The sequence below is a fragment of the Acanthaster planci genome, linkage group LG08 (genome assembly GCF_054643075.1).
Source record: "Acanthaster planci isolate LZ-2023a linkage group LG08, COTS_SCS, whole genome shotgun sequence".
Lineage (NCBI taxonomy): Eukaryota > Metazoa > Echinodermata > Asteroidea > Valvatida > Acanthasteridae > Acanthaster > Acanthaster planci.
Window position 1 is genome coordinate 47214 of NC_141784.1, and position 11827 is coordinate 59040.

The 11827-nt window shown below is 41.8% G+C and overlaps 1 protein-coding gene across 2 annotated transcripts; it reads left to right on the forward strand.

Moving 5' to 3' along the window:
• Positions 1-349: 349 nt before the first annotated feature.
• Positions 350-11751, forward strand: LOC110978085 (solute carrier organic anion transporter family member 4A1-like). 2 transcript variants are annotated; one of them, XM_022232771.2, is made up of 10 exons: positions 350-774; positions 2583-3529; positions 4048-4153; positions 4622-4743; positions 5201-5461; positions 6474-6672; positions 6854-6995; positions 8084-8259; positions 9551-9615; positions 10821-11751. In XM_022232771.2, the coding sequence occupies exons 2-10, from the start codon at positions 2815-2817 to the stop codon at positions 11093-11095; spliced, it is 2061 nt and encodes a 686-aa protein (XP_022088463.2). In that variant the 5' UTR covers positions 350-774; positions 2583-2814; the 3' UTR covers positions 11096-11751. The 2 variants fall into 2 exon arrangements, with proteins under 2 accessions (XP_022088463.2, XP_086996583.1); XM_087140457.1 differs by having other exon boundaries at positions 350-622.
• The last annotated feature ends 76 nt before the right edge of the window (positions 11752-11827 follow it).

Here is an 11827-nt window from a genome sequence, read left to right on the forward strand (position 1 = left end):
CAGGGGGAGGGGGTCTGAAAAGTTCGTGCGTAGGCCTTACTTTAATGGACGGACCCTTAATGGGCAAAACGAGAATTTCTGCAAGTTTCAGCAACACCAAATTTGAAAATGATGCATGGAATAATGCCCATCACCCTCAAACAAGAATCATACACACGACTCCTTATACTTTCAAAGAACAGCCATTAGTTAGGCCTACACATTCGTGAGACTACGTTTCTTATTTATTGTGCTGGAAGCAAAGGGCTTTATGTAAAGCATCTTTCTTGAAATTCACACCAGATGTGGTTTCAGGGCGTTGGAAGAAGATTCGGTGTTGCAGGCCGACTCGCATAATAATGGCTGCACTCACCGATGTCCAAGTCCTTGGTTTGTGTGGCATATCATGAAGTTCTTCATCATCCGATCTGCCTAGCTGGCAATTGATGAGGTGCTATGATTCATCAGCTACTTGTTTATAACTCCGCCCATTTTGAGTCAAGGTTTTGGGAGAAAAAAGGTGAAAACCTCAATACATTAAGATTGCGTCCCAACTGCACATAAATCAGCTGAGATCATGCATGTGTGTTGTTCAGTTATTCGCGAGACATGGACGCAAAAGGAGCTGTTCACCTTGTTGCCGGTTAGTAAAACTACGATGTCTGTATATTGAACTCAAAGGTAGTATTAAGCCTAATTTAACATTTTAGTTCTGGAAAAAAAAAACACTTCAGACGCATGCGTGATCGATGTCAAGTGGCGTCTTGGCATGTTTCGTGCAGTGGCGCAATTATGGTGAGTAGCCTTCGTCATTTTAAAGGGACCATGTAATAGAAATACGCTAAGAAAATCCTTGATTTTGATTCTTTGTGTTTCCATTAACCATATTTTCAATTTTTGTTTCGCTATTTTTTGCATGTATTTTTGGGCGTTTTTGGTTTTGTACTAATGTGACTTTGCATAATCGTGAGCAAAACTAATAGAATCCGAGGCACTGAACCTCAGTGTTGCATTTTTGCATACATCATGCTCGATTCTTTACACTTCGCCATCGAAGATTTCCATTTCTGTCAGCACTTTATTATTGTATAAGCACATGGAAATCAGCCAGCTAGTAACATTTGTCAGGAATGTTTGCAAAAATTCAAATTTGGGGTTCAAACTTTGAACATAGGAACACGCAAACTGATGAACAGTATCTTCCTGGGTTTATAACACAAACAGCGCCTTCATTTGTTCCGACAAGCTTACTCCATTTTGAATGTTTAAAAACGTGCACTCAACAGTTCACTTAACTCCAGAAAGATTTCAAACAGTTTAATTACACTGAAGAAAAGTTTAAACATGGGAAAAAAGTGATCTAAAAAAAACTTCATTTGACTGTTCCTTTAACATTTCAAACTAAACATCAAGCAGCAATGGATCCCAAGTCTCCTCTGGTGACAGCCCTTATAATGTGACAACCATACGCGTTTTTAATTCGGAGGCCCATTCTTGACAGTTTTTGTACGCCATTGTGTTTTTTAAAACTCCAGATGAGAAGGCCCATGGAAGGGGCCGCTCTTTTTACAATAATTAACGTCCAGGAATACGTTTATGCCCATTTAATGTTTGAAGTTATCTTGGAAGAAGCATAACATGTCACAAGCAATTATCGCCGACTGTACACAATGCTACCCGTCATTGTGGAACTCCAGTCATCAGCCCCGTTACCAGCTTCAGGCATTAAGGGGGGGTCACAGTATCAGCTAGGGGCCACATCACATGAACAAAGTATATTTTTCGTGCTTCTGCTTCTTATTGGTGGGGGCAGCTTCCCGCCGGGGGGAGCAGCCCCCTCCCCCCGCCCTTAGTGACGGGCCCGGCGGGCATCCGACCTCGAAGGCAAAGCAGGATAGATGTCTACGGTTAGTACCCGAGAACATTTACCGTAAAGAGGAAGAGGTGTGCTGTTAAAAGTCCATTAAATGGGGCAGCTGACAGTTGGTGGCTATTTTCATGATAACCTAGTTCCTTTAGCCGACCGATCCGCAATTTTGCCAAAATTAGAAATGATGAAATTGGCGAAATGGGGAGTACACAACGATCTCACAATGCACTCCTCCAGCGACGCTCACATAAAATAACGCTCACATATAAAGTGAAGTATTTTAAATCAAACATTACTCCAAACCTCATTGAATTTTAAGGAATTTAAAGCGCCAACATTACCAGCTTTCTTTTAAGTTGATTCTTTCGCAAATAAAGAAAAAGGGCTATCATTTTTAGAAAAAAAACCGGACTCAAAACCCGGAAGCGCAACGAAGTGGTGCCACATTTTTTGACCATTTTGTCAAACTTTTTTAAAATCCATTTTGCGATAGCATTAGCAGCTTCCTTCGTTTTGTCATCATTTCACGGTGTTAAGAACTCCGCTCGGTAGATCTTAATCGAAGCAGCAGGTTACACGAACATAACATACATGTGACTATGACTCGTATCCAGTAACAGGCCGTCTCCATCTTGCGGACTTTCGAAGTTTAAAAAAAATGCCTGCAGTCTGACGCCCATTTGAAAATGTCGTAATGCTCAAACTTTTCTCATTATAATTTCCTCTTACACAGCACTAAAATAATACCAGAGAACTGCGAACAAAGAACGCCTGGCCAGATGCCATGGCTCTTCAGCAGACATTATCATGAGTCACTTCCCAAACCGTCTGAAAGTTTCTTCAACCCAAAAGCTCCTCTACGTTGTCTTTCTACCTTTTGCCCAGGTAAGATACAAATTTCACCAAATTCCTGAAAATGAAGTCAGATTTTGAGAGGCCAGGGTGAGCAACAGTCCGTGATACCGATGGCTGAGGCGTCAGTTCACAGCACTAGCGGTGTACGTGGAGAGGTCGTCGAAGAGCCTCATTCACCAGAGCTGGAGAAAACATGTTCGAGTTCTTATCCACCGGGGGAAGCGAAGAATCTGCGTTGCGGTTGGAAATCATGGAAACCTGCCTGCTTCCAGCGATGCAACACACCTCCTTGGTTGCTAGCCTGCATTTGTTGCGCTGCCATGGTCCAAGGTGTGGCTGTCAACGGTCTCATCAACTCCTCCATGAGCAGTTTGGAGAGACGCTTCGAGCTATCATCCTCCAAGCTGGGGCTCCTGCCGTCGTTCTACGACGTCGTCGCTGCGCTCTTGCTCGCTCCGGTGGGCTACTGCGGAGCGCGGGGCAACCGGCCCAGGTGGCTAGCTGCCGGTCTGGTCAGCCTGACCATCGGCTCTTTCGTGTTCGCCTTGCCGCATTTCACTACCGACCTCTACGAGTTTACAATCAGCAATAAGAGCGACGTTTGCTCATTGAGGACCAGCTACGGCGAGATGGCTCAGCGCCAAGTGCATGCCTCGGGGCAGTGCCTTCCGGAGGACGAGTCCAAAATCTCCAGCTTGTCGCGATATTGGTATGTCTTCATCCTTGCCAACCTGTTCTTCGGAACAGCATGTGCCCCTCTGTACTGTCTTGGACCAGCTTTTATTGATGAGAGTGTCAAGATGGAATCAGTTGGTCTTTACCTCGGTGAGAAATTTATTACAATTTCACGGACGTTTCTTCGTGCTTTAAAAATTCCCAGTGGAAACCAATAACCCATCAAACAAATGAGACCTTAGATTTTTTCCGTTTAGTTAATATCCATAAAAAATATGCAAACATGAAAGAAAATACACCGGAAGAAAATAAAACTATTAAAGTTTCAATTTACAAATTAAGCCTAAAAGAGGCCCTTTTGACCTTTTCACAGCCGAGAGCAGATTTCGCCTCCTTCAGATCTGGGCTATCCAAATACAGAATTCTCTTTTTGAACGAATGATTTAGTTTTGGTGATTTATAATTCACATTCTTTCTCACGTCAGTTTTTCCATGTGTAATGTACATATAAATTATTCTTTACAAAGGGGATTCAGAACGTTATGCTCACCCGTGTTTTCGAAAATTGGAGATTTAATGACTACAGCGAATGGACTCAAAGTGAGTAATAAAGGAAACTACAGTGGCCATTATTCATAAACGCCACCAACTCCTTTTCCCGATGACAGGTATCTTTTCGTTCTGCTGGGCACTGGGACCAGCAATCGGTTTCACGGCAGCTGGTATCATACTTGACAAATTATTCACAGATTTCTTTGAGACAGACACATCGAGGTAAGTTACCTAATAAATTTCCACTTTTTCACAGCAAACTGCCAGTATTTTTCCAATTTCGACAAACATCAAAAACATTTTCTCGTAATCATCAGGCAAGCACGTTTAAATTTTCAGCTGACAATACTAAGACTTACGGATCAGTATAGGATTTCCTTTTGGAAACATTTCATCAACGTGACAGCCACTGTTACAGCGAAGACAAATACAAATCGTTAGTCATGCTGACTGTGACTCATTCTTGCCGTGGCTACTGCAGACGACGGCGCAGACGACTCCGTCTAACTAAAAATGTGACAGAGAATCTGAAAATCGGGAGGGGGATTTGCATTAAAGGCGTTTTGTTCCGGGACCCAGAAAAATCTGAGGGGAATTGGAGCTTTCTATCTGTTGGATGCTGTTCTACTTTAATCTCTGGACTACTCGTTCAACTTGAAAAACTTTTTTTCTGGTTTGCTTTTCTCCCAGTTTAGGAATCGATTCGTCCAGCAGAGAATGGATAGGGGCTTGGTGGGTGGGATTTCTTCTTTGTTCCATGTTCGCTCTCATTCTTACAGTGCCAATTAGTTGCTTCCCAGTCGAGCTCCCAGGTAATTGTTGTTTCTTTTAGTTAGAAAATTCGAAATTAAAACTAGTTGCTTATGCTTCCCACTTTCGTCTCTTCCACAATGACAAAACATTAAAGGCAAAATTGTGCAAGACATATGTTTTACACTTCAATTTCCAAGTGAAAAAAATTCTATCCGGAAAATTGACTTAAAGAGGGAGCTGAATAACGCTAACCGCAACACCATGAATTTGTCTGCATTTTCCCCCCAGGGTTTTTTTTTGGGGGGGGGAGCACTCATCAGTGATGAACTGATAAACCATTAACAGTGAATGGGGATCAATTTTGATTTTTATTTCAGCAAATGGGTGTTTTCATCATCCCTAACAATGCCCATGTTCAACACTGACATTATTGGTGTTAGGTTTGGCCACATGGCATCCTTACTGGATGATGAACCCACCAAATTCAATTTTTCTCCTTTGCCTGCTACTCTGCAGAAACCCAGAAACACCGAAGCAAGCGCTCATCTCAGGCACACACAAAATCCGGGGTGGAAATAGTCAGCAGGGCAGACTTCGGCCTGACTTGGCGAGATATGCCCACGGCCACCAAGCTCCTCTGCCGAAACCCCACCTACATGCTGCTCAATCTAGCCCTGACAGCAGACGTGATTTTCCTCTCCGGCTCCCAGGCCTTCCTGCCTAAATTCCTGGAGAGCCAGTTTGGAGTCAGCTCTGGGGATGCCAGCCTTATAGTTGGCAAGTTTTTATGTTGGGTGGAGGACATGGATTCCCTTTGTATTAAATTATCCTCCACACGCCTGTTCAACCTTTTCTAATCTCTCAAGTCTATTGGTCAGGCAGCACAGCAGTACAAAACAAACTCTTTTTTTTACAGGAGGCAATCTGTATTCTTAATATATAACACGTTAAGTGACATTACATGTACTAATAAACTTCCCCTGGATAATATGGTGTTACTGCAGTGAAGCAGGATACCTTGCAGTTGCAGAAATGGAGGCCCGATTATAGACAGGTACTACAATGCCAAATACAGGTGATGCAGGGGATACCAATAAAAACCAAGAATATCTATTTTGAGTTTGAGTCCACAGTGATGTCTTTTCTAACACCACATTTCAAATTATTGCGATGGTGTCACTGATGGATGAAACTTTGTCACAATACGGATGTTTCACAATAGCGCACCTCCATGAGTTTGCAAAGCGTTGGCCAATCTTGAAGCACAAAATCTGTTGACCCAATGCGCATTTGGAATGGGTTGACAGAATTTGTGAATTGTGCTGGCCAACACGTTGCAAACTCTTGGAGGTGCACTATTGTGAATCGCCTGTATCGTACACAATCCGGTTCCTAAGTGACTTTGTCACAAAGGCAGACGCGCCACGATTTGCAGGATCCAATTGGACGATCGCTGAAGTTGCGTGTTAACTTCTGGTTCCATGGTTCCATGTAAGCAGCGATCAATGCATGTAACTCTATGTGCAGTGCATGTGCAATGGGCGTGGTTTAAACTGAAGTGATGTCACACTTACGAATCGGATACACATTACAAATATACTGGGCATTTGGAACCAAGCCAGCATGTGATGGCTCATTTGTACATTTCAGTCATGTCCTTACATAATTGTGAGTTAATGTCTCTCTTTACAACAGAGTAGAAGGGAACCTTCCAAGGGTTTATTTTATGTGTAAAAATACACACAAGGATTTCCATCCTGGATGCCTCAAAATGTCTGATTCTTTCCAGGTGTAATTGTCACAATTGGCGGAGGTGGCACAGTCCTGTTCAGTGGCTGGGTAATCAAGCGCTACAACATGAAGATACCGGCACTGCTGAAGCTCTGTGCCATAGTCACAGCCGTGGACGGCGCCCTCATGCTTGGGTTACTTCTGAGATGTGATGAGATACCACTAGCCGGTGTCTTCAAGGATTACCAAGGAAACGGGTATCACTCATTCTACACAAACTCGTATTAAGTGTTGTTACTAACCATGGGAGGGCACACATACAATGGCGCACACTGCTACATTATGGATGGAAGGCACTCAGAGCTCTCATCAGATTGTTTTGGTAAATCCGCACAAACCCAATGCAGACCTCTTCTTCACTGAACTCTCCTGTCTCAGGTCATTATCAGGTGTGTCGCTTGACAGTGCCTGCAACGCAGCATGTGACTGCTCCACCGAGTTCTATGTGCCAGTATGTGGCAATAACGAGATGATATACTTCAGCGCTTGCCATGCAGGCTGCAGGAGCTACAATGACCAGGTAACTTCTTATGTCTTGGCCAGAAAGTATTCACTTAGGGAAAGGGGAATGCATGAAGAGAGACAAATTTCTGTGCTGAATGTCCTCAAATCCGAGGCAAACCTATATTGAGGCACTAACATCAGAACTTTTAAATATTCTCTTCCCAGTTTCCTTGATAAATTTTTCTCACAGAAAAGATGAGCTGATACGAATTTCCCCAACACACACACTGGAGTTCAACAGAAGGTTTAATGCTGATTTGATCCCTTTCCAATTGTCGTAGAGGAGAAAACTGATCCCAGTTCAATTCCTGTTGAATCCTTACACACTGGAGTTCAACTGCAACCTTTGGCCTCACTGAGTGAAATCTTTCCCATGCCTTTTATTTTTAATAAATAAAATACCCACAACTTTTATGTATGTAAGCAAAATAGAACACTGAGTATTATGCATATATGTTGGTGTAAGGGCAAAACCCGTTATTAAAATAAACATCTCCCTGGTATAAAATACATCTTTGAAGAAAAATATGGGTACCAAAATGCGATTGAAGTGGTACAGTTTCTAAAGAGCAATACCTTATCCTTTAGATCTTCCAGTACACAACATTCTGCATTCCAAGAGAAAACAGAAGGGTTCCTGGTTCAATCCCTGTTCAATCATTGCAGTGAAGAAAACTAATCCCAATGCAGTTCCTGAAGTGAAAAAAAGACTTAATCCTGGTTCAATGCCTGTTCAGTCCTTACAGTGGGATAAACAGAAGGCTTAATGCTGATTTGATCCCTTTCCAATTGTCATAGAGGAGAAAACTGATCCCAGTTCAATTCCTGTTGAATCCTTACCGTGGGAAAAACAGAAAGTTTAATCACGGTTCAATTCTTGCTCCATCATTGTAGGGGAGAAACATTAGAAGGCTTAATTCCGATTCAAACTCTTTTCAGTCCTTAAAGTGGAGAAACAGAATCCTTAATCCTGGTTCGAAACACCAAGCTCTGATTGCTCTTGTATCAAAAACAGAAACTGGGATATCCTCTCCGAAAGGCTCGCTTGCGCTTTCTACATCGCTATGAAATCTGATTCCTCAGTGGTTACTTTATTTCATTCAGACTAACAGCTACGTTGACTGTGCATGTACAAACTCTAATGGCTCTATTGCTGGGATGGCAACACCTGGTCTGTGCCACACAACTTGCAGTCACCTCTGGCTGTTCATTGTGGTCCTTACTGCTGTTATAGTATTTTACGTCTTTTGTGGTGTTCCAGCGTTGAACATTATACTGAGGTAAGACAGGTGCATGTACACGAGCTGGCAAGTTTGGACATTGTTCGGATAGGAAGAAAAATGTCACTTTTTTTTTACAAGGGGTGTCTAATCAGGATATAGATTCTGTACATTGTAGCTGTTCATTGTTTGAATACACAAAGTACAGTATTGATTGCTTTGACTTCTATGAATTCCAGTATTAATGAGGCAGTTCATGTTTTAATAGTTGGACAAGATTTAACACATTAACTGCTAACTACGAGCATACTCGTAGTAACAGGTGTACCATATTTTGCCACTATGAGTATACTCAGAGGAAATAAAAGGCGATTGTAATTTAAATTGGCTACACTGGCATCACTGAAGAACACAACAAGTATGCTGCTGGCAGTGTGGAGGATCTGTAAAATGCTCATGTTAGAGTAGACACCTGAAAGGTACCTATTAAATATGCTCACATGCGCACAGTATGCTTGGCAAATGGGAACGGCCATTTGAAACTATGTGCTGCAGTCAACGTGTTAAACTTACAACCTTTCAGGTTGCTAGACCATGCTGCTTTGGTTCTGGATCTGTCCTTAACCAGCACAGAGATTGTGCTGGTTGAGGGCAAATCCAGAACCAAAGCTCCTTTGGGGAAGGGGAGTGGGCCATTTTTGGGGGAGCGGGGTGGAAGGTGGGACCAAAAATTTGAGTTTTTTTTTTTTTACTTTTTCTGGCCTTTCTGAGGGGTAAGAAAATTTGGGGGGCTCTTTACATACTTTGGAAAAGAAGTGAAATAGTCTCCCAAAATTTCATTTTTCTCATCCCCCACCCAAGTATGCTTCTGGGGTTTTTTTGGAGGGGAGGGGTGTGGCATCATTTACGCCCCCCCCTTTGTCAGTCAGTGATGCTGTTTGGCTTCAGATGCACCCTACAGCATCATCCTAAAATTGATCAGAGAAAAAACTATACAAATAATTCTGAAAACTAGATCATTTACTAGCAACAGCAGTAGATGACACAGTGCTATGACACAGAGTACTACATGCATGTACTGTGTACCACTCATTTTGTTCCAGATGATCTCCAATGTTGCAAAGAAATATTGATACTTGAGAGATGTGTGTCCACTGTACATGCAACTACATGTACATATATCCAACATTGTTATAAATATTGTTCCCAAAAACTCGTTTATCATTACATGCATCAGAGTGCTTGTATGAATTGCTGGTGTCTACAGTATTAGTTAGAGCCAGGATATCTAGTCACAAGCAACATGCCACAAGTTAACAACAAAATATCAGCGCTACTTCTTCTGTTTCAGATGTGTGCCAGATGGCCAGCAGGCATATGCTCTGGGACTGCATGGCTTTCTAGTCAGGTCTTTGGGTAAGTGCAGCTGGCCCGTGATTAATCATTGCCATCACTGCTCCAGGAAATGTCTCTGGGTGGACTTTGATAGCATGACTCACAGTGGAAACAAGCCACATATTTCTGTATCCCTCGTACGTACGGTACCGTATGGGAACCCGCTGCAGTTGACAGTCATGACATTTTTGGCTGTTCATGCAGGTCTCTGGTTCAACATTCAAGGGGTGACTGTGAAATCCACACTGTCTTCCCTCATTCACGATAGTTTATCTTGACAAATGACATGAGTGGCTGCTGTTACTTTAATATGCTACGGCCTCGGCATAATGTACTGTGGCCTTGGCACAAAGTGCTGTAAGTCATTCACGAAACAACGTTTTTACAGCAAAACCTTCTCCGAAGGTACATGTTCAAAGATTACTAGGTAAAAAAATTACTTCCACTGAAACATATATGTATCATTTCCATTTACAATGACACTCTTTTCATTACTAATCTGATTCTCTTGCCACATCATAGTGATAAATGTATACATGTACATACACGTACATGTGGGTCAGCAAAGATAGTCCCCCCCTCCAATCATTTCCTGGTTTGAAGGAGCACTCCTGTTAAAATTTTATTTTCCTGTCACTATTTTTGTATTGTTTGTTTTGACTTTTTTTAAAGATAAATTGTACTCCTGGCAAAAATTGTTTAATAGACATGAAGTGACATGTATTTGGCTTGGCCAATTACAAAAAGTCCATGTTATGCAAGTGATTTTGTGATCCTGTGTTGTTGTGTGTTGAATCTTAAGAAGGTTACTGCGAGGAGTGAGAGTGTGTTTTTAAACATCAACTTTAAATACTTTTTCTTGATAAAGAAGCAAATCCTGTCTCACCTGTTTTGGGGAAAAATTACATAGATAAACCAACTTCTTCATATGTATTTGTTTTAATTGTAAGTTTGCTAACACTATGAAAGTTTGCAAAATTCTAAAAAAGTTTGCTAGCACTAAGAAAATTTGCAAAATTCTAAAAAAAGGGGGGGGGGAATTAGGATATTTAGGATTAAAGGGGGTAATCACAGGCTTTCTGTTTATTGGTGAATGCCTCTTAAAGCCACACGTATGTACATCATGGACGATGGAGTGCGACTGTAACATATAATACAAAATGCCCAAGTGTACAGTGTTAGCTAATTGAAGCAATTTATCTCCTTTCAATGATCTACTTTCTAAGGATCCATCCCCGGACCAATCATATTCGGGTATATCTTCGACACCGCCTGCACGCTGTGGCACCAAGAATGCGGGGAGAGGGGACAGTGTTGGTTCTACAATCGCGCTGATCTCTCACTTTACGCCACCGTGCTGGGCATGATCATTAAAGGCGTGGTCTTCATCTTCTACTGCCTAGCTTTTGCTTTCTACACCCCAATCTCATCTGAGGATGCAGCGGACAATGCGAGTAGACAGGATGCTTGTAGACAAGTTGCTCTCCAAGTCAGTGTGTGACATGGGCATTCTTGAGGGAGGAAAAACTGTTTGAAGTTCCGTACAAAAACTTCCTATTACAAATTACTTCATATCAGTGATGGAAGAGCAGCCTAAGAACTGGCACTATGCAGGAGTTCAGAGAATTTATCATCTGATGAGGATGAAGCTGCAAGCCACCCTCTTCAACTTTTTCCAGGGACGGTTTTCTCTCCTCTGCGAAGTATTCTTAAAATGAGCACCATGGTTGGGTGCAATATTTTATTAGTCATTTTAGCATTGAGTACCATTTGACATAACTGGAAACAGTAATTCACCGGTCAGTCTTATGTGCCTTATGATGAATGCATACGGCAGGAATTCATTTGATTAATCTTGATCACTTGGAAAAGTTGAGAGAGAAAAAAACCCAGCACATATCATGGAGTAGGATCCTGTGTACACATGTTTGTGCTTTATAATTGGTGTAAGTTTTCAGATATCAAGTCAACTTATTGTCTGAAAAACTTATTGTCTGAAAAAAAAATACATCTTGAAAATTATTGTCTGAAGCATCATTTCTGCATCACTGCAGGTTAAAATACATTGTGTCGTTGGCAGTCAGAGGTTTCATATGTATACTTCACTTTGTTTCTAAAAACAATTCAGAAATAAACCAAAATATGCAATACACTGGATGACGTGCTTGTACATGTATGTCCTTACCTCTCTAATTTTTCTTAAGGCCAAGAACACAAACTTTTTGGTGGTATT